Consider the following 20366-nt stretch of genomic DNA (forward strand, 5'->3'; position numbering starts at 1 on the left):
ATAGCTCTTTTACCAACATAAATCACTGCTGTCTCATCCCTGTAAATTATGCTGGAGGGTTATAGGAACATGGAAGCAGACTGCTGAAGGTCCTTCACTGCTCTTTAAAGGGTCTTTCATTTAATATCTCATGCCCAGCTATTGCACAAAGGAAGGTTTGTCTAGAGCGAGTCCTGCACTGGTGCTGCTTCCCAGTCCCACTGAGGGTTATGGTAAAGCTTCTTGCAGCCGTGCCTCTTCATAAGACAATCAGATCCAAACAGAAATCAAATAGGAGGAAGGGGAAGAGAGAATATGACAAGAACTCTTGCCTTTCCAGTAGTTATCTGGGGTTTCAAAATATGGTGGGACTAGGTGCCTGGCGGTGACATTTTAGTCAAGAGCTCATTGGTTTGCACATGGCCAACTTGAATTTGTTATGTTTGAGGTTAGGGAGATTGCCCACATAGTACCTTCTATTTGTCACACATATCGTATCTACCATGCTGGCTGTAGTCCCCGAGTCAGAGACTTAGACATTCCAGATGAAATAAGGACAAACAGAACAATATTTCTTCTTGACCAGGCAGTGACTGTATCGGATACTTCTGTGCATCAGTGGTCCCTGATTTTCTCTAGTCACTCATACACATTTAATGGCAGGAAATGTATATGGGAAGGATTATGTGCAAATTCCCCATTTCTCTCATTTTCCTATGTCAGCAGCTATATATCTTTATAATCAGGATAGGAAGACATAAGGAGAACACTGATATTTTGCCACTGGCTGGACTGAATTGCTTGAGAGATCACAGGACTGCTACTTTGAAAACATAAAATGTTAGCACATATGCTGTGACTGTTAGTGACAAATACAGAGTGCTGTTGTGACTAAGGCTCTCAGAGTGCGAGAGATTTCAGAAAAAGTACTAGAAGGACATGAATTAAAAATAAAAATAAAATAAAATAATCCCAAACCAACTGCCACCAAAAAATACAGAAAGAAATAAAGACTACATTGTGACAAAGACAAATAATGTATCCTGAAGGCTGTAGTCATTAAATGGGAGTATTTATGGCTGCTTCTGTTCCTCCACTGATGTACTAACATCTATAAGAAGCATATAATTGTTGTTATAAATTTAGCTAAATAAAGACTATTACCAGTGGCCACTATCACCGTTTACACATATAAGCATTTAAATTGAAATTTCAGCACATGAAAGAATTTATGCTTGCAACCAAGCAACATTACCTTCTAGTTTATTTAGTTTAAGTAAGTTTTACCTACTAGCAATTAAGCGAGTCTGCTCTCTGGGCCAAATTACCCTCTAAGTGGAGCATATCACAGTGTGTGATATGCACACTTGAATTCAGGCTGTCTACAGCCCCACTTGCAGACATGGCAATGACTAGTCCATGAACCATCTCTCAGAAGACTCTTGTGGCTTTATGCATGAAGAGCTAGTTGAGAGGTGTTTCCATGGTATTGAAGAACAGCCAGAGTTGAAGTGGAAAAACGTCCTTTTAAAAATCCTCTTTTGTCAATGCCTTTCCTTTAGCACATACAGTGGGCTTCACCTTTAGTCAGAATTTCATCCAAAATACATAAAAAGCTCGCTTTGATTTATATCAAGGAAGTTGGAAGCTGGCTACTTCGCTGTTGGGGTTTTTTTTTTTAGTTTTCCCAATACTTGGGAGCAGCATCTGATTTGCTTACAGCCTATAAAGTCACCAGCATTCTTCATATACGAAAATACTGCAGGCTTTAGTCACCTGCCTTCTCAGTACCACCGTTCCTGTTATGAGGGCAGTTTGGCTCTTAATTTTTTTAAAAAATAACATTTAGATAAGTAAAATAACCATAGCGCTAAGACAAATAGTAGTAGACTACTGGGTTTTCAATTAATATGAAAGGATGGAATTAGGTTATTTTTTGGTATGTTTCAGCCTACTCTGCCTCTACTCTGCCCTGGTGAGGCCGCACCTGGAGTACTGTGTCCAGTTCTGGGCTCCCCGGGTCAAGAAGGACAGGAACTGCTGGAGAGGGTGCAGCATAGGGCTACCAAGATGATTAGGGGACTGGAACACCTCTCTTCTGAAGAAAGACTGTGGGAATTGGGTCTCTTTAGCCTGGAAAAAAGACGGTTGAGGGGGGACCTGATCCATGCTTATAAATACTTAAAGGGTGGGTGCCAGGAGAATGGGGCCAGGCTCTTTTCGGTGGTGCCCAGTGACAGGACAAGAGGTAACGCGCACAAACTTGAGTATAGGAAGTTCCACCTAAACATGAGGAGGAACTTCTTTACCTTGAGGGTGGTAGAACACTTGCACAGGCTGCCCAGGGAGGTGGTGGAGTCTCCATCTCTGGAGACATTCCAAACCCGCCTGGACGCGTTCCTGTGCAACCTGCTCTAAGGTGGCCCTGCTCTGGCAGGGGGGTTGGACTAGATGATCTCCAGACGTCCCTTCCAACCCTATGATTCTATGATTCTATGATTCTATGATTCTACTCTGCACATTGCTCTTTTCGCAATACATATAAAACTATGCATAAAAACACCTCATAAAAACATTTAGAAAATATGTCAGTGTTTCAAACCTTGTGTTTTAGATACACATGCTTAAAAAGATTTTAAAGACACGTGAATGCTGGCCTCTTATCTGTTCCACTTCCTCCCTCCGCTCCACTTTCGTTCTCCCCAATTCTCACACTTTAATTATAAAATATTATACCCCCACAAGAGAAGGACTTCCTAAATTGCCTATCATCCTACTGACAAGGAGAAAATTTCTGAACAGAAAAGCACCTACAAATTAGCAGTGGTGTAGACAACAGGGTTAATTAATTGTATCTTGACTGATATCATCAGGAAAGAAAATGTAGTGATTTGATTCTTGCTGCTGAAAAAAAGTTAAATATTAAACAGGTATTGAAAAGGATGGTCTTTTTTGGATGTAATTTTTTAAATACATTGATGGATTGTCTCACTGTATGTGTGTTTTCTTTCAGTCTCATAGTGTTCTTTATGTCAAATGTCAAAATTACATTTTCTGTTGTTACATGATGCTATCATTTCTGAGAAATTTAATGCAGTATATGACAATAAGACTATGTGACCACCTGGATTTTTTGGTACTGTAGCTACAGCTACTCAAAAGCTTCTGTTCATGCGGAGTGTGTGTGTGTCTTGTTCATTCTCAGCACGAGTCAGTTCAAGTGTAGCCAAAGCTTCTGAAGTGTAGGTTGCGCACTGCCTTCCACTGAGACAAAAGAGACCAAATGTTTTAAATAATTTATGCAAATTTTTGCCACTCAGCAAAATTTCTGCAATACTAGAATATTATCTGTTACCTGAGACAATATTTACTAGATAGTTTTAGTTTGGGTCAGTATGGTTAACGTAACAAAGGGTTAACAAATTGAGACCCAAAAGTTAAGTAATAAAGATGCTGTCCACTTAAATTGCTCACAAAAATATTTTAGCATATGGAAGATAAGTATATTCAACTTCCTTATGTAGCCACATAGAAGAAAGTGTGAAAAAATATAATGTTTTTTAAATGGCTTGAAGAGTATTTTTAATCTTTCCTGAAGTTACTGACTTCTCACTATGCATTTGAAAATAGACTCTCACCCCTACTATAAACTGTTGTAAAAGCATGATACATTTACATACACGTATATATATGTAATATATATATGTAAAGATAATACACAATGAATGGCATATTTAAAAAGAAAAGTAATATTTCAGATCACCATAGAAACAGTAGTGGATACAGATTTTTAATGCATTTATGAGCAGTGACAGAGAGCGTTATCTGTTAGATTTAGAAAATATTAGAAAGATCAAGGAGTTAAAACCAAATCAAATTCAGAGCAATTAAGATTGTATTTTAAAGAAAGAAAAAAAGATCTAGCTGATTTGTTCTTTTTTTCACTTTCCACAAAAAGGAACTCTAACCAGTATCATTCTGGTGATAACTATTATGAAATAAGTATGTGCTATGCAGCACAGCTCTGCGGTTATTCTAAATGTTCAGGAGCACCTAACAGTAAACACAAACAGTAGCTTTAAAGATATTTCTGTACTGGAGTGTACTTTGATGGTAAGAAGCTGTAACATGCTAAATTCTGAGGTTTCTGTGCAACAGAAACCATACTGTACAGAGACACTCCACCTACAGCACTGTGGTCAAAAAGTCGATTGAAAGGCATTTTAGATAGAGAAAAATATGTTGAGTTAGTACATTTTATTTTCTGTATGTTTATCTTTTTCTAAAACATGCTTTTTTATATATGTACGTTTCAACAAATGCATTGCAATTTTCTGCAATTAGAGAAAACATAAAAGGAATATTTGAAAGACTAGTTTTTTTTTTTTCAGAATTGGAATGAAGTTTTGTTACCTATCTCGTTATTCATTTCAAATATCAAAAGCCATCGAGACAGACAAATTTAGAAAGAACTTGCTACCAATTATGCATACATGAACCAGTGCTGTGGAAAGTGTGTTTTTAAAATACTTGAATAATTGTATTTAACGGCAATCCATCTTTTCTTAACAGCATGTTGAGAGAGGCTAAAGAGATTGAAATGACAATAAGAGGAGTAACAATCAGTGCACATTTGGGAGAATAAACGTTCATAGTATTGGCACAGAGCCTCATCTTTCTGAGAGGGACTAGCAAATAGGGATTAGCGATACTTAAAGGTCACGTTTTCGGTGGCCTGATGTGCTGGGATTTCAAGGTAGTCTGGGGTCGCGGTTAGCATTAACTTGCATTAGGAGTGTGACAAGATAAAATAGCAGCCGTATGAACCACGTACAGACAAATGTTCTCGCCTCAGCATTAAAGTGCAAAGGTGCTACTGCTTATGGGTATTAAGGAATGGGAGCAACAAGTGCAGGGTTAGGCAGACCTATAAACTTGGTGGCGTGCCTGTCCCTGACATATCAAATACCCTGACTGCATGTTAAATTTGATTAATAATAGGCTTAGCAAAACCATATTTTCATCTTAAAAATTCTTGTCACTGAAGATTAGTAGAGGAAAAAAATAGATGTAAAAAAAAATCACAGTCATTGTATACACTTAATGGAAATTGCATATGTGAAGAAACAGAAGGAGAAGAAAAATTCAACCATACAATTACCTTAAACAGCTCTTGGTAGTTTCTTATTCTGAGTCACATGTCTTACTGGAACTTGTAAGCTAGTGAAGAAAAGAAGAGATAAAAAAAAAAAAAAAAACAAAACAGTATTTGATGTGCAGGTTTTTCGTTGTCAAAACAGTCCCTGTGGAAAATTATGGTTTTGTACAGAGTAACGATATTTTTCATACTGCCTAGGTTTTGCATGATGTCAGGGCATTAACTGGCCTACTGAGAACATATAAGTTCGTCCTTATTTTTTCCTATGTAATATGACCCAAAGTCCTTTGTACTTAAAAATGCCAGTTCTTATTTCTAAGCGTCTAATTTGAAATGAAATAAAGTATGCTACATCATTGTTTAGAAAAGACCTTGTTTCAAAGGTGATATTTGTTACTGAAAAACTATTGTTTATTCTTTATGCGTGCTTTATATTTCTCATTTCTCATGTGAGTGTTCGAACATTTGACACTAGATATTTCTTCAAAACTATTGTTAGTGTGTTTGTACGAACAATGTATCTGTTTCACACAACTTGAATTTTGTATGAAATAATTTCTTCCACTGAAAACCTAGCAGGAGTTTGGGGGGCATGGAATCAAAGTCAATCACTGTCAAAAATAAGAATTGACTCCAAGTGGTCGAACTATTTACACCTGCAAAGCTGAGGTGCAGTTTTAAAATATTGAATGGGAAAGGTGTATGCAATATGATGAGTATACGAATTAAAAAGTTACAGAGAAAGACGCAGGATCAACACTTCATTGGAGTACTTAATGAAAATGTCCCACACTCTTTAGCTGTACCTCCAGATTTTTGCAGTGAGAATTAGATATATTTCCCCACTTACATAACACACACAAGTACTTATATTCTGTTTTGGAACTATATTTATATTTATGCATTTGCCTTCTGAACATGTTCAATTCAAAGACTACAGCAGTTACATGTTGTATTTCAAAAAAAAGAAGGACTACAAAGACCAGCTTGGGGATTTTTGATGGACTTTTTTTTCCTTTTTTCCAGGTGACATTTACAAAGAGGAAATTCGGGTTAATGAAGAAGGCTTATGAGCTGAGTGTTCTGTGCGACTGTGAGATTGCTCTGATCATCTTCAACAGCACCAACAAACTGTTCCAGTATGCCAGCACTGACATGGACAAGGTGTTGCTGAAATATACCGAGTACAATGAACCGCATGAGAGTCGAACGAATTCGGATATTGTTGAGGTAAGATTTTCTGTTCTGTGAGGATTCTTTTTTGACTTTGCTCTGAGACGGAGGTACTCAAAGCAAGAGGCCTGATCATCTTTCTCAAGGGTTGTAGAACGTACACAGCAGCAGGAGAGCAGAACAAGGACAACCGAGTATTGGTTTGGGGGTTGGAGATGGTGCAGCAGAGGCCGGAGAGAATCCAGTCTTCTTTGAGCTCTAGGTTTTGTCCTGCTGAGTCTTGCATGCTCAGCAGAAACTCCTGCAATAGGATCTCTGGCTCCCTGTCGTCCAGCTTTCTCTGCTGCTTTGTTAGTCCTCTCCATGCCTTGGCCACTACCTCCCAGCTAAATCTCCCTCTTGTCTCCTAGTTGCTCCCCGTGACATGCTGTCCAGAAAACATTGTGTGCCTTGTCTCCTCACCCCAAAAGTTATAATGTCCCCCATCCAGGAGGAACTAAAAATACATCGTAAAAGATGTGGAAGAAAAAGGTTTAGAATCACTGCTTTAAGGCATTCAACTGACTTGTGTAGCATTTTGATTATTTACAGAGGAAGGAGGTTTAATAAAATGCAAGAAATTTTTACTTACGAGCTGCACAATAACAAATGTTTCAGTTACCTCACACAGAATGCTCTTACCATAATTTAATAATAACAGTATCAAAGCAATACTATCAGAATGATCAGAATGCTAGAGACACCTTGTAATTATTATTTTTTTTAATTATATGGGGCAAGTTGTATTTACAATTACTAAAAATTATTAATTAAAATTTAAGGGTTTCAATTTTAAGCTTCTAATATTTGCAGAAAAGTCAGTTTAATTGATAATCTCATTAAGATTCAAGCCATGCAAAATAAATGAAGCTTTCAATGATTTTTTTTGTAATAGCAAAGCACTTATAGAGATATCTAAAAAATTGCTTATGTGACTTACGCAACTCTTGTTTTCAAAGCACCTAAGTGATTGAGCATCTGACAGTATCGTTTAAAAAAGTATTGGAAGGATGATGTCATGTCTTAAAGATCAGTGAAAAAGTATTCATAAATTCTACTGAATACCTTGGCCTATACACTTAGATTTCTTCAGATCTTTTTAAAAGTATTAGTTTCAGATTTTTAAATGATCTCGATATTGTCTAAAATAAGACTTTGGTGCTTTTGGGATCTTCACCTGGCTTAGTCATGTATTTGAGACTAGCAATGGAAGAGCCTAAGTGTGTGAATTACATATAAAATGTTTTTGATAAAGTACCAGTATAATAGCCATTGTTACACTTGTTATGAGATGTCACAGTCACACCACTGTATATTGGCAAAGACTGCAACGCAGAAACATATATCCCTTTTCTGTCTATCCTTATGTCAACATATGGGATGTTACTGTTTTGTTTCCTTCATGATCTTCCAGCAGATTTTCTGGAATGTTTCAGATTTTCTCCCATTAGGAGAGGATGAGGTTCTGACAGCAGAGCAAAAATTTATGTGAGTTAAGACTAAGAGGAAAGTACATAATTTCTTCCTCCTCTCCATCATCTCTTTTCCTCTCTTACTTCCAATCTCCTGTATAGACATGAAGCCTTTCCTGTCACCTAGCTCTGCTAAGCCCATGTCCTGTCCAGCAGAATTCAAATTCTGTCCCCAAAATAATGACCTGTCCTCTTCTAGTGGCAAAAAGCCAGAATATTCTTAGCAGGAAAAGTTTCCTGTGATATCTTTACTTCTTCCTGCAGACTTTCTTGTGGGAATAGGTGAGTAAGCCAGTAGTTAGGGATTTATTACTTGCTTCACAATGAATGAATACTTTTGATCATGAAGACTATGGTTTTTCAAGAAACTTGAGTGAAAATGTAAAATTTAAAATAATGTCTATTTTCTTGTAAGTCTGCGATTTTCAGAAAGAGCACTCTGCACCAGCAAAGTCACTTTCTTGCAAAAATAGCATGCCAGCTTGGATAAGCTGATAGGCAATTTTGCATGCAGACATGTAATTTTCTGGCTATACCCAAAGTTTGGTGGGCATCCCTTTTCACTCATATAAAAGGAGCCAAATAAAAGTAGGTAATTGAAATAAACATTACTTGAATGGAGTAATCTAACAATAGGCAGAAAAGGCCAAATGAAGTGCATGTTTATAGTTTTTCTGTATGTTCTGTCAGCTCTGAATTCAGGCATTTGATCATTTTCCTGTTACGTTTTTCAATGTTCTGCCTGTAATGCAAAATACTTGAGCCACACCAGTGTTTCAGGATCAAAGGAGTACTTGTGCAGGATGTAGGTTTTGAACAAGGGTTTCATATTATCGTGCCTTTACTTGATAATTAACATCACAGTTATGAGTACAATAGAGGAATAGAGCCCATGAAAGCATGCAATCTGAGAAATGGCTTGACTCTCAGTGTAGTTTGGATATATTTTTAGGTACAGGATATAAATCTGCTACACATTTAAATATTTAAATTGATCAATTAAACTGACTACATTACACATATTTTCCTTGTACAGAGTCCATTTTTTTTGCTTTCAGACAGCTAGATTTCACACTTACAAGTTTTTAATCTTGTTCTTCCAGAGCGATCAACAGCAGCTGAGAATCAGACAGTATTATTAAATCTGATCATTTGCAACTGAATGACTGTTCAATAACTATATTTCAGCAGAAGAAAAGGGCATCACTGTGCTCACAGATTTCTGCACAGTATTAGAGAAAGAAAACTTTTTTAGGTAGACATGAAAATTTTAAATATAACTGTCAACCGTATAAAGGTCTTTAACTTAGAATCCAATTTCTGTTCACATTCGGCATAATATTAACTATTTAGTTACTTTTTGGTTGTGGTAGAACTGTGTTATCAGTCATTAGGATGTGGTATAGCTTCTTTGAACAATCTGTATTCAAAGAAAATCAGAAGAGTGGGTCTCTAATATGTAGTTAATTACTTTGAAGTTAAACCACTGCTATTCAAATGGAAAAATTACATGCATTTTCATGTAGGTCTGGCTAAAACTGTTAATTTTATTAGGCAGACGTTTTCAGTTTAATTACTGAAATTAATTATGTTTAGCATTTCTGAAGGAATTAGTCTTCAGGCCATAATTGTTATTCAAAATATCAGAAGACACCAAGTGTCATACATCAACAAACATTACACTGTTTTTCAAGGGAAAAAATATTTTACATTCATTTTAATACTTAAAAATACTTAAAAGTACTTACTTTACTGCAAATCAAGCAATTTGGCCCTAACCAACTTATAGGTATATGATCTGATTACATCTGCCATGATGTAAAATGGAGTGGCTAATATTAAGAGAACTATAAAGTTCAGTTACTGATACTTGCTGAGCTCTTTTGGTTTAATGATTTAAACAAATAGCTTATACTTCCTTTACACATGCAGTAATTTTATTTACATATAATAAATATAACTGAGATGGTTTTTTCCAGTTGCCTCATTCAAAATGGAGTTGATTAACATTCAATTTGGTATATCTGAGTTATTCAGATCACAAAAATTATCTACCAGCTGAATGTCTTTCAGTTATTACCCAGTAAATATGCTTTACAACATCCACAGGTAACTAAAAAACAATGTGTATTCATGAATATTTGCATTCCACACTCAGGTTTATCCATTTTAAGTAACAGCAACAATTATTGAGAGTCTTACCAAAATCTGTGTGGAGGTTTTATGATATTTATTAGTTCTGGAAAAAAAATAAATATTCTGAGACTTCTGTTTAGAGTTAACTGGATTCTTAAAACCGAAACCTTTATGTCCTCACCCACCAAACCACTCACACCACGGTCTTTCATTCAATTTTGCTTCAGTTAAAAAGTGCATGTTAGTTGCTGGATATAGTAACTTATTTTAAGGAATAGCGGAACCTATGCAAGATTCCTTCGATACTGAGGAAAAAAAGATTAATTTCATCTTTATGCTAACTTCCAAGTGCTGTATGTAAATACCAACAACAACATATTCAGCAGCTCTCATTTAAAATCCTGTGATATAATTACTAGAAGATTTGTAATTCTTTACTTTAAAATGGAATTACATTTTCTCTCATTACAAAATCCTGTAGCATTTGGTACACAATCTTTGGTACAGAAGTAGTGCTTTCACAACTAGAGTTCCAATCTGTCCTTAGAAGTTTGTCAATACACCCAATTACTATCTGCTCTATCAGAAAAAAACTTACCTTATGGGTTTCTTGTTTAACATTATCAGCACAGTTGTATAGGACTAGGCAATATTTTTTTTATGGCAACGAGGAAATGGGGAAGAGTAAATGTCAGTTTTACAACAGACAAGTATGTGCATGATGCATTTTTTGCATTTATTTAAAATGAAGCCGGATCCTCTCCTTGTTTCTTTAGAACAGAAGTGCATGTAACACAACTTATTTCACTGCCACAGTACGGTGAGTAATGGGAATCCTGTAAGCCTACAGCTTAGGAGCTCAGAAAGGACATCACCCTTTGATTGTAGGGGGCATGTTTCAGAGCAGGAATACAGGGAAATGTTTTGCATCTTGGCTGCAAATGTGATTACAACTCTAACGATATTACAGAAATCTGGTCTGGTTTTTCAGCTAAGCCATCAAGTCTTTGCTGATTTACAGTGAAACTTCCTGCCTGCTTTTTTCTCTCACTGTCCCTTCTTCCTTGTCACTTCTTTCATGTCAAAGCATCAGCTACTGCCTCAGCTTTAGCAGACCTCTGGTGAGTTTTTTCTGAGTCCTGGTTTTAATTCTGTTTCTTAGACACTGAGTCTAATACGCTGATCCTTGCTCTGTGTGCACATAAATCATTCCTCCACAAATCACTAACCACTTCATCTTTCAGCTCTTTTAAAGCCCTCAATCCATCAATTCCTTTGACCCTGCTGCTCTTATTGTCCCTCTTTCTCCAACTGGCTTCTATTCCTCTGCTGATTCAGTGGTCACTACCCTTAACTGAAGTTCTCCTTCTAGGTCAGCCCTTTCAAATTCATCCCATTCGCTAGATCTTCCATTTTCTGGCCAACATGCATCCACCTCCTCAGTTCCCCTCTGCCATACCACTAATCACTGGTAGAGAAAAAAGAGGAACAACACAAACTTCCTCCATTTTCCTCTTTGCTAACTGAGGTTCTATGTTATCAATGCTGATCACCCACCAGATCTCTGAATTTTGTAAATTTCACTACTTAAAACTGCTGCTTTGCATGCATGCACACACATCTGTCTGATCTTTGCAGCTGTCTTTTTTCTTACAAGAAACTCTTCTATGACCTCAGTGTTTTTTCCTCTTCTGAAATATCTCTCTTGCTATCTGCCTTTGGGTCTTTGGCTCTTTTACTGGCGTCTGGCTTCAACTACTCCTTCTTTTCTCTTTTTTTTTTTTGTTTTGTTTTCTGTTTTTACACTGAGAAGGAGTTCAAGGTCCTTGACATAGACTTTTACATATAGGAAGATGTCAGCTCTTGTAATATACTGTCGTATCCTCTGGCTTCAATAAAACCTTATGATCATTTGGTTTCTCAGCTATACATTGTCTTACTCTGTGAGGTTTTTTTCACCCCCAAGCATACTATGCTACTTTTATCATCAAGCTTACTCTGCCCTTTCACCCACCTCTCCACTCACTCTTGCAATTTTGCTGTATTCTAATGCACACTAACAGGTCCTACCTCAAAGCGTTTACAGCCCTACTTCAGACGTGGCACAGTAAGAACAGGGAGCAAAATAAGGTCATGATGGTACAGTAACATGATTGTCCATCTAAGATACATCAATCCTGTTTCCATCAAACTCTGTTTATACCTCTCATACCGAGGACCATCTTTCAACCATTTCTGAGTGTCTCGTCATCTTCAACTCATCCTCAGTTTCATCCTTCTTAACTTCTTGCCAATTGCCAGTACTTACTTCTTTTCCTGTCTTCTTGTCCCTGAGAGTGTCATTAAGTTGTTCTCTCCTTTGTCTCTCGTCTCACCACCTGCTCCTTCAGTCTGCCTGTTAGGGGTCGCTTTTCCATTACAGTTGATACCAATCCATCCTCTTTTCCATCTCCTTTCTCACTGAAATTGGGTAAGTTTGAAGAAACCTGCATTGGGTAAACTCTTGCATTTAGTGATACTGAAGAAGACTTCATCAAGAATTACCCTGAGCTACTCCAGGAAACTTTAATTATTCTAGGGCCATTGTGATGGGAATGCTAGTTGGCCGTGGGAAAAAAAAAGGCGTTTTACTTTGCAATAATATGTTACATTTTTAAATAATTTACAAATTATAGATTCTTTTTCATAGATAATCAGCATCTAGCATTGTCTTTTTAACTTGTTTTGCATAGGGTCATACATCATTTATTTTGGACACTTTTAAGATTCTGCTGGACAGTGTGCTTGTCTAGACCATGCTTTTGCCAAGAAAGGTTGGACCAGATGATCCCTGAGATTCCTTCCAACCTGGTATTCTATCATTCTGTGATTGCCCTAGTAACTGCTGATGAATTGAACTTTTGCAGAGTATTTTCCCTTCCCTAGTGGACTCCTGTATTTGTTGAGGGAGAATGAACTGAACATGGCAAGAGAGATGAGTGCCATTTGCAGCGGCATTTTCCCCCAAGGGGAAGGAGTGAGCTTGCGGACATGTGAAATTTTACAACACGGAGACATAACTTTACAGAACTCAATGTTAAGCTGGTAGGGAGCAAAATAATACCAAGCCCTATAGGACGGTAGGATTCAGAGTTTTGCCTTTTTGTATGTTACTGCTGGTTAAAAAAGCATTTTGCTCTAAAAAAATGTGTATAGTGAAAACATGCAACTGATGATAGATTACAGTGAATACTTCCGCAGGTTTGTAGAAGAACTAGCTTGAATTGAAAATCCGATCACTTTTAGTATGACCAGCAACGGAGTGTTAATTGGTATGAAATACCGCTGAACCTCCTACAGGCTTGAGGGACTTGAGACTTAAATCTTAATATGGCTGTAGCACACCGGAAGGTTGGAGATGGTGAGGATACACTCAGGCAGCAAAAGGTTCATGCGTGTGCCATGTTACATGGGCAGTACATTGTGCCTGAGAGGAATGCCACAGTCCTGTTTTGCTGATGGACTTCCTGCATATTGTCCCAGCAGTTTTTACAGGTGTGCTGTGGGTCCTATGGCATATGTAGGGTTAGTCACTTGGTGTGGAAGTTCTGAATGAGATGAAGAGGAAAAAAACCTCCTTCTGTCAATTATTTCTAAAGGTCACAGAGCTAATGACTAGCTGGGAGGTTAATTAGATTCTGAAAGCCTCTTCATATCAATTAAGACTCTTATCTGTATATTTTGTAGTAAATAAGCCCATATAACTCTCTAAATGTGCTCTTTTTAGGAAAGGTAAGGCAACTGTTGTAGCTTGTTTAATGTAATAAGTGTATTTTCTTCTCTTCTCATCATAACATAATACTGCATATAAACAAGCTGTGAAATACACATCAAGTCAGCTCTTCAGCTCTTGAAATCAGGGGAATTATTTCAGCTACCATGGGCTGAAGATCTGGGACAGTATAGAAAGTAAGCCTGTATGTAAGAAAGGTTATTCAGGGTGATCTAAAGACAGTACAGTCTATTGGATACTGCCCTGGACCAGGACTCATGAGACTTGGATTTTATTAATAGCTTTGCCAAATACTGTTGTGTGACCTTGGGCAAGTGACATTTCCTCCTAATGCTTCAGTTTCCCTATCTGTAAAATGGGGATACATTATTGATTTCCTTTGTAAGTTGGTTGAAGACCAGCCTGTTTAAAAAACAGCTACTGTTACCAGTTTCCACAGGCCAGGAGATGATTGGACAGGGTCAACTGGCCGAAGAGTTTCCTTTGGATGATGATTTAGGCTTTTTAAATGCTTACTTCTTCTTTCATTTTTAGTAAATATGAGCCAAACCATTATTGCTAACCTTATGTACGACAAAATCATGGGATTGGCTTCAAGATCTTCAGCTTTTTTTAATATTTCTTTCGTCTTTCTTTGTTTCCCTTCTGAGTTTTGAGCCTTCGGAAAATGTGATTGTAACCTAATATCCTCATGTGAGTTTTTTCTATGTTTTTCCTAGCCACGGTTAGAACAAGAAGATCTTGGAGGGGAAAATATCCCATTTTCAAAAACACTAAAAAACTCTCCACATTTTCAATCTCAATTTCATATTTTCAAGCAATTAATTTAGAAATACATCTTTTTTTAAGCAAAAGCTGATATTCTTACCTAATCTTATTATTCCATCAATTTGGGCTTTATGTAAATATTAGCTATTATAAGACTACAAGAAAAACTTCAAAGCTGGAAAACACTGAAAGGCAATTCTGTTCTGTCCAAAGTAGTCCCTCAATGGGACTGCTGTTCCAGTTAGTGAGACTCTCTCAAAATTACTCCCTTTACTACACCCAATAGATAGCAATTTATTCCCTTCCTCCCACTTATTCACATGAGATTTTTGACGCTCTCTCTTTCCATCCACAGGCTATTGTTTAAGCTCTCCTTGATAACTCTGCAGCATCTTGTTGCTGTGTCTCAAATAAGTGATAGATTTTTGATGCTTTGCAGCCTAGAATAAGAAAGGTAGAGGGTCAAGTGTTCACACTGTTGTTTTTTTTTTTTCTAATATATTTCAAATTAATCCAGTATGTGAAAAATGCAGCTAAGGGAAAGTTGCATAATTAGTTGTTTTGTTTTGCTTTCTCTCTCTCTCTCTCAAAAAAAAAAAAAAAGTTTTCCACTATGATTTATTTGCAATCAGCATTTGGTTGACCTGAAACATAGTTTGTAATCCTAATGTATCACAAATGAATGTAAAGTAGCTCACCCAATAACTTCTTTTTCCATACGTGGAAGAGGAGAATAGGGACAGAGAAAAGTTGAATGGGTGCAAAGTTAGTTACTCTGAAGCACATAGTCGAGCAAAAGCTACTTTTGAGTATATTTTGAGGGAGCTCTGGACCTCCTGATTTTTACTTGTTAAGGATCAGTTCTTGTTATTGGTTATTTCCCCATATGGTTTTTCTTTTATTCTTTTGTTCTTAGTAGTCAATTACAAAATATTTTAATAACTTAGGAAGTGTTTTGGACAGATTGTTGTAAAAATGCTATGGTGAAAAATAAATGCAGAATATAAATGTGTTTTAAACTCTGTTCATGGTTCCTTCCTTTGTCAAACTGGGAATTTAAATCTATGTTTCTTAGAGCAAGGTCTACTTCACAGATCACTGTTTCTTTCTCCAAAACATTATATAACTGGCTTAGAAGCTGGAAAAATCTTACATGTCTGTGTAACATTCTTATAACTTAATAGCTCCAAAGTTTTATCCCAATCTAGTCATTGGAGAATGTTCTTTGTTTTTGTAGTCACTGTTTCACATAGTAACAGCTTGTTGTATTTTGGTCTGTTTGCCAGAGGGTAGGTTTATTTTTAAATCCCTGAACTCTGAATTTTCTTTATTTTTCCAAGATTGGAAGCAGCTGAAACGCCTGGAGTTACAGGTTGAAGGGCTTGCTTCACAATATGAGATGGGAAGCCTCATCCCCTCCCCCTTTTGTGTTTTTCTTTTTTTAAATTTTTCCTAACAAATGTCTCTTAACTGATATTTGTCTAAAAATAGAAAACTGCCTAACTAAAAATAGCTTGGCTCTCAGTCTTGCCAAGGAAAATGGAGAGGAATAGGCGTGGAATAGAAGGCTGAGTAATCCAGCTCTATTCATTCACAGATCCCTTTGAGAATGCAGGCGATGATAAAGTGCCCTCAAAAAACCACAGGCCTGACTTGCTCTCTTCAGACTCCAAGGTGCCAATAAACATTTTAGCCCAAGGATATTTTTTTTTTTCTCAGATCGTAAACACTTTCTGAAAGACAAGGCTTTGTTTCACAGAAGCTAACTTACTGTCAAAAATAGCTGACTTTCCTGAGGTCCTTTTTTTTGACTTTCCACATGTTTTTTAATTTATTTTCAGATGAGTAATGACTGCAATGTTCTGTCAAGAATTACCATGAAATGTCACATATCTAGTGTGAATGAATGAAAAAAATAGATGCTTTTCATTGATTACACACCTAAAATTGTGCCCTCAAAACTTCACATATCAGTAAGAAAGAAAAATTTATTACTCTAATTCTGAGCAGTAAAAGTAGAATGAGTAGGCAGCTGACTTATTTCACTGAGAAATCAAACTTTAGCTGCAGAGTGCTTCTGCATATATATAAGTGAATTTTTTTATTTGTAATCCTTCATTTATCTGAAACTCAGATTTCACCAAGAGGATAGAGGAGATGGGAATGGCAAAGGGCAGGATCTAATTAATTTAAAAATAAACCTGTTGAGAACCCTGCAAAGCAGGAACTTTTCATTTGAAAAGCTGTCACATTAAAGTCAATCTTGTTTTGTGCTACAGAGGTTTTTATATCCCATCAATGTTGTGGTATCGCAGTGCGAGGTATCACTAATACTAGACAGCAAAAAAGACACCAGGAAGGGCTGAGCATGTTATTTAAAACAGGAATGTTTGTTGTTGTTCTGCACGGATTTTTTGGGGGGGTTGTTTGGTTTTGTTTTTTGGTTTTGTTTTTTTTTTTTTAAATCTGAGTACCCTGGTCAAACACAGCAACAGGGTGTGGAAATGTCAGCACAGTTCACAGGGTTATTTGAGCCTGAGTATTGTTTTGTTCAGTTCCTGTAATGCTGCTTGTGATAAGACTCTGGAGACAAAGGACGATAATTGATGGAAAGGGACTTAAATCACTCCAAAAAGAATCAAGGTCCTTGTATTTGGGTACATCGACTCTTCTGGTCTCCTTCCTCCTTGTAAAGCATTTTGTCTTCTTGCATGTTGGCCTCCTACTGCTCTTTGTAATGGAGGCAGACCACAAGTGATTCCTTTATGCAGTACACAGGGTGTAATTGTGTCTGTGTGGTGTATTAGTAATTACCAAGGCTGAATTCCCGTATTGTATCTTCACTGCAAGCATGGAAAAATAGGACACACCACCCTGCATTACCATTTTCAACCTAGATAGTGAGCTACTTATAGCTATGTTCCAGACACAAAGGTTTTTGTGAGCAAACCCGTTTTTCGTTTTCATCATTGAGACATCCCTGCTTTGTAAGTTAAATACAAAATGTGGTTATTTACCTGGATTCTTACACAGTAGGAGTAATCACACGTGTAGAAATACCACATTTTCTCTTACCTCACAAGTATCTTTAATGCAAACTACTGACCTTGCCCCCTTTTCCCCCAAGACTTTTTCTTTTATTAGGGTCCCATAAGCTGGTAAATATTCTTTATCAAACCAATGTTGATTATGCAGCACTGAGTTCCTAGCAAAATCAGCAAACGATGCACAGTTCTTCTCATGCTTACACATGCGCAAATTTTTTTCTAGTGTATAAGTGTTTCCAGATGTGGGCCACTGCTCACACTTGTATTAGATAAAAAGAGTCCTATCAAAAGCCATAAAACTCTGATATGTGATGTCCACCATTCATGTTCAATTAGACCCCTGATTTAAAGCCTAACGTGGTCAATGGGAGCCCTCTGACTAACTTCAAAAACTCTCTGGTTACGGTTTCTAGCACAGACACCAATTTCTACAGATTCTGTCACCTTTTGTAGTAAGCCGTACCATAATAGGATTTATTTCTACAAAGATTCATAGAAGTCCTGTTCCAGACAGTGAAACTATTCACAAGAAGAAAGTTGAATGCTCCTGCAAATATCTGCAGAATCATGGCTTTATTTCTGAAGCAGTTCCAGTGTCAGTTATGGTGGCAGAATTGGGACCTAAATAGCTCATACCGTGAGTAGCATTTTGTATCTATACTGAGAATTAAAAATGTCCACTTCCCTTCCACGCCACAGAGAGATGGCAATAAGTGAACCCTCTTCCCTGCGTGGCAAAGGCACTGTGCAAGAGGAACCTCATCACCCAAGAGGATGGGGATGATACAAAAAAGTCGCTCTAATCCTGGCTTTTTGCCTCCTTCACTCCATGTGCATTTCAAATGCTCTGCTCAGGCCAGAGCACCTTACTCTTCCGTTTTGCGTGAAGCAAAATATCTCTGTACCTCTCCTTCCCTGGACTGCGCAGAGATAACACTATCTGTTCTTAAGATGCCTTTCCACAGTTTCCATAGTTCTGGCAAAAGTTCTGTTAAACTTCAAAATATGCTGACTTTCTTCCTTGTTACAGTAAGAAGGTATAAATTAATTATTTATTTGTGTACTATAAAATTTGCATCCATCCTTTATGTATTATGTAGTTCATATTGATTAGACTCCATTTGCCCTGAATTCAGGGAGGCCTCTGTGTGTTTGTTTATATAAAAGACAATTGAAATTAATGTAAGTTGTCAAGTTTGCAGGGCTATAAAACCTCAAACACATATGCTTTATTGTCCTACATTTTTAATAATCGCAAGTCTAGCGGTCAGCTGTGAATTAATGCCCATAGTCCAGAACTGTTGAATGTAGTTAAATCTTAAATACCCATTGTTCTTTGAATTAAAAGAGAGTCTTTAAAACAAAGTTTCAATCAACATTTTCCTTATGCGGGAATTTATAAATCCACAAATTTAGGTTGTTGTGTTTTCCTTGCTTAATTTTGCTATGAGTGGTTTTATATATGGTTATCGCTCAATGGAGGAGTAAAAACTTCTATTAAAAGAAGTTGCATTGTCTGTGTTCTAAACAGTTCATTAATGCTTTTGCATGATAGGCAGTGGTGTTAAAGGGAAAAATCCGTGATATATTGGCTAGGCTTGCATTAAAATAAATCTCAAACCCATTTATTTATATCAGCCTGTGTGATCTATAGACAACTATAATTACATTTTATACTGCAGAGTTATAAAAATGTGCATGCACTTTACTTTGGGTTGTTAAAGTATACGTTTATTTCTTTGATCAAATGTTACGGCTCACAGGCTGTTCAAAGAAAGCAAATTATAGAAGAGTCAATAAGAGTACTTTAAACAACACACAGCTGCTATAGATTGATTCAAAAGAGATCAAAATCTTGACAAAGATGCAGTTCCTAGTGGAGTGTATGGTGTTTAAATTATATTTAGCTTACTACAATAGAATCATGGGTATAACATGAAAAACAGAAAAACACATAATTTTTCCTTTCATTGTTATAATCCAAGGCTTGGTTGTTACATACTTCTAGCATGTTCAAAGATACATCGGTAAAATGGAAGCTTTACACCTCTGTCTCCAGCAGTTACCAGTATGTACCTCAGCTTTTAATCTGTATTTTTGTAACCTATGTGAAAAGGAGCTTGCCTTCTCAGATGTAAATTTTCACACAACCCACATATATTGTTTAACTCATGAATAAAAATTCATAATTATGCTCAGTACTTTCCATCCTATATCTGAAAGTGTTTCACAGAAGTGACTAAACATAAACTTTAAAATAGGGCAACTAAGGTCATTTATCCAAAAGCCTAATCTGGAGGCACATGAACTTTGTGAGAGATCTTGCTATTTGAAGATTCCTAGGGGCCTGCACTGTGCTTACTAAGTATTAACTCAATCTGGGCCAAAATGGAGAGCCTCTTCCCAGTTTAAACCCCCAAAGATGTAGGAACTATCAGTCCTTCATGGACAAAATACCCCTTGGCAAGCAATTCCTAAAGCAATGCACAAGTATAGGATCAAGGTTTTCACAAAACAGGATCAGAAAACATTGCTGGTAATTATGTGCTATCAAAGGGACAGAGGCTTCAGTTTAATTCCTTTCTTAAAGGATTCTCTCTGCATTTTATTGAGAGTCTATTCAAGGTAAAATGCAAACACCAGGTCTGTAGCAGAAATCAGATTTCAGCAAACTCCTGCCTCAAACAAAAAGGCTGTAACAAACCACAGAGTTCTGTTCCCTATTGAGTTCTGTTTCTCTGACCCAACAAACACTGCGTTTGTTAATGTGCAAAACCAAAATATTACAGGGAAGCACAGAGATTAAACCTATCTAGAACTGC

The 20366-nt window shown here is 36.9% G+C and overlaps 1 protein-coding gene across 13 annotated transcripts in view; it reads left to right on the forward strand.

Moving 5' to 3' along the window:
• MEF2C (myocyte enhancer factor 2C) overlaps positions 1 to 20366 on the forward strand; it is a 142245-nt gene that overhangs the window by 67772 nt on the left and 54107 nt on the right. For all 13 annotated transcript variants that reach the window (XM_082497085.1, XM_082497076.1, XM_082497073.1 and 10 more), the window contains one exon: positions 6164 to 6367. In XM_082497085.1, coding sequence (XP_082353211.1) covers positions 6164 to 6367 — 204 coding nt within the window. The remainder of the gene's footprint in view (positions 1 to 6163; positions 6368 to 20366) is intronic.

The sequence above is a fragment of the Vanellus vanellus genome, assembly GCF_965231255.1.
Source record: "Vanellus vanellus genome assembly, chromosome: Z".
NCBI lineage: Eukaryota > Metazoa > Chordata > Aves > Charadriiformes > Charadriidae > Vanellus > Vanellus vanellus.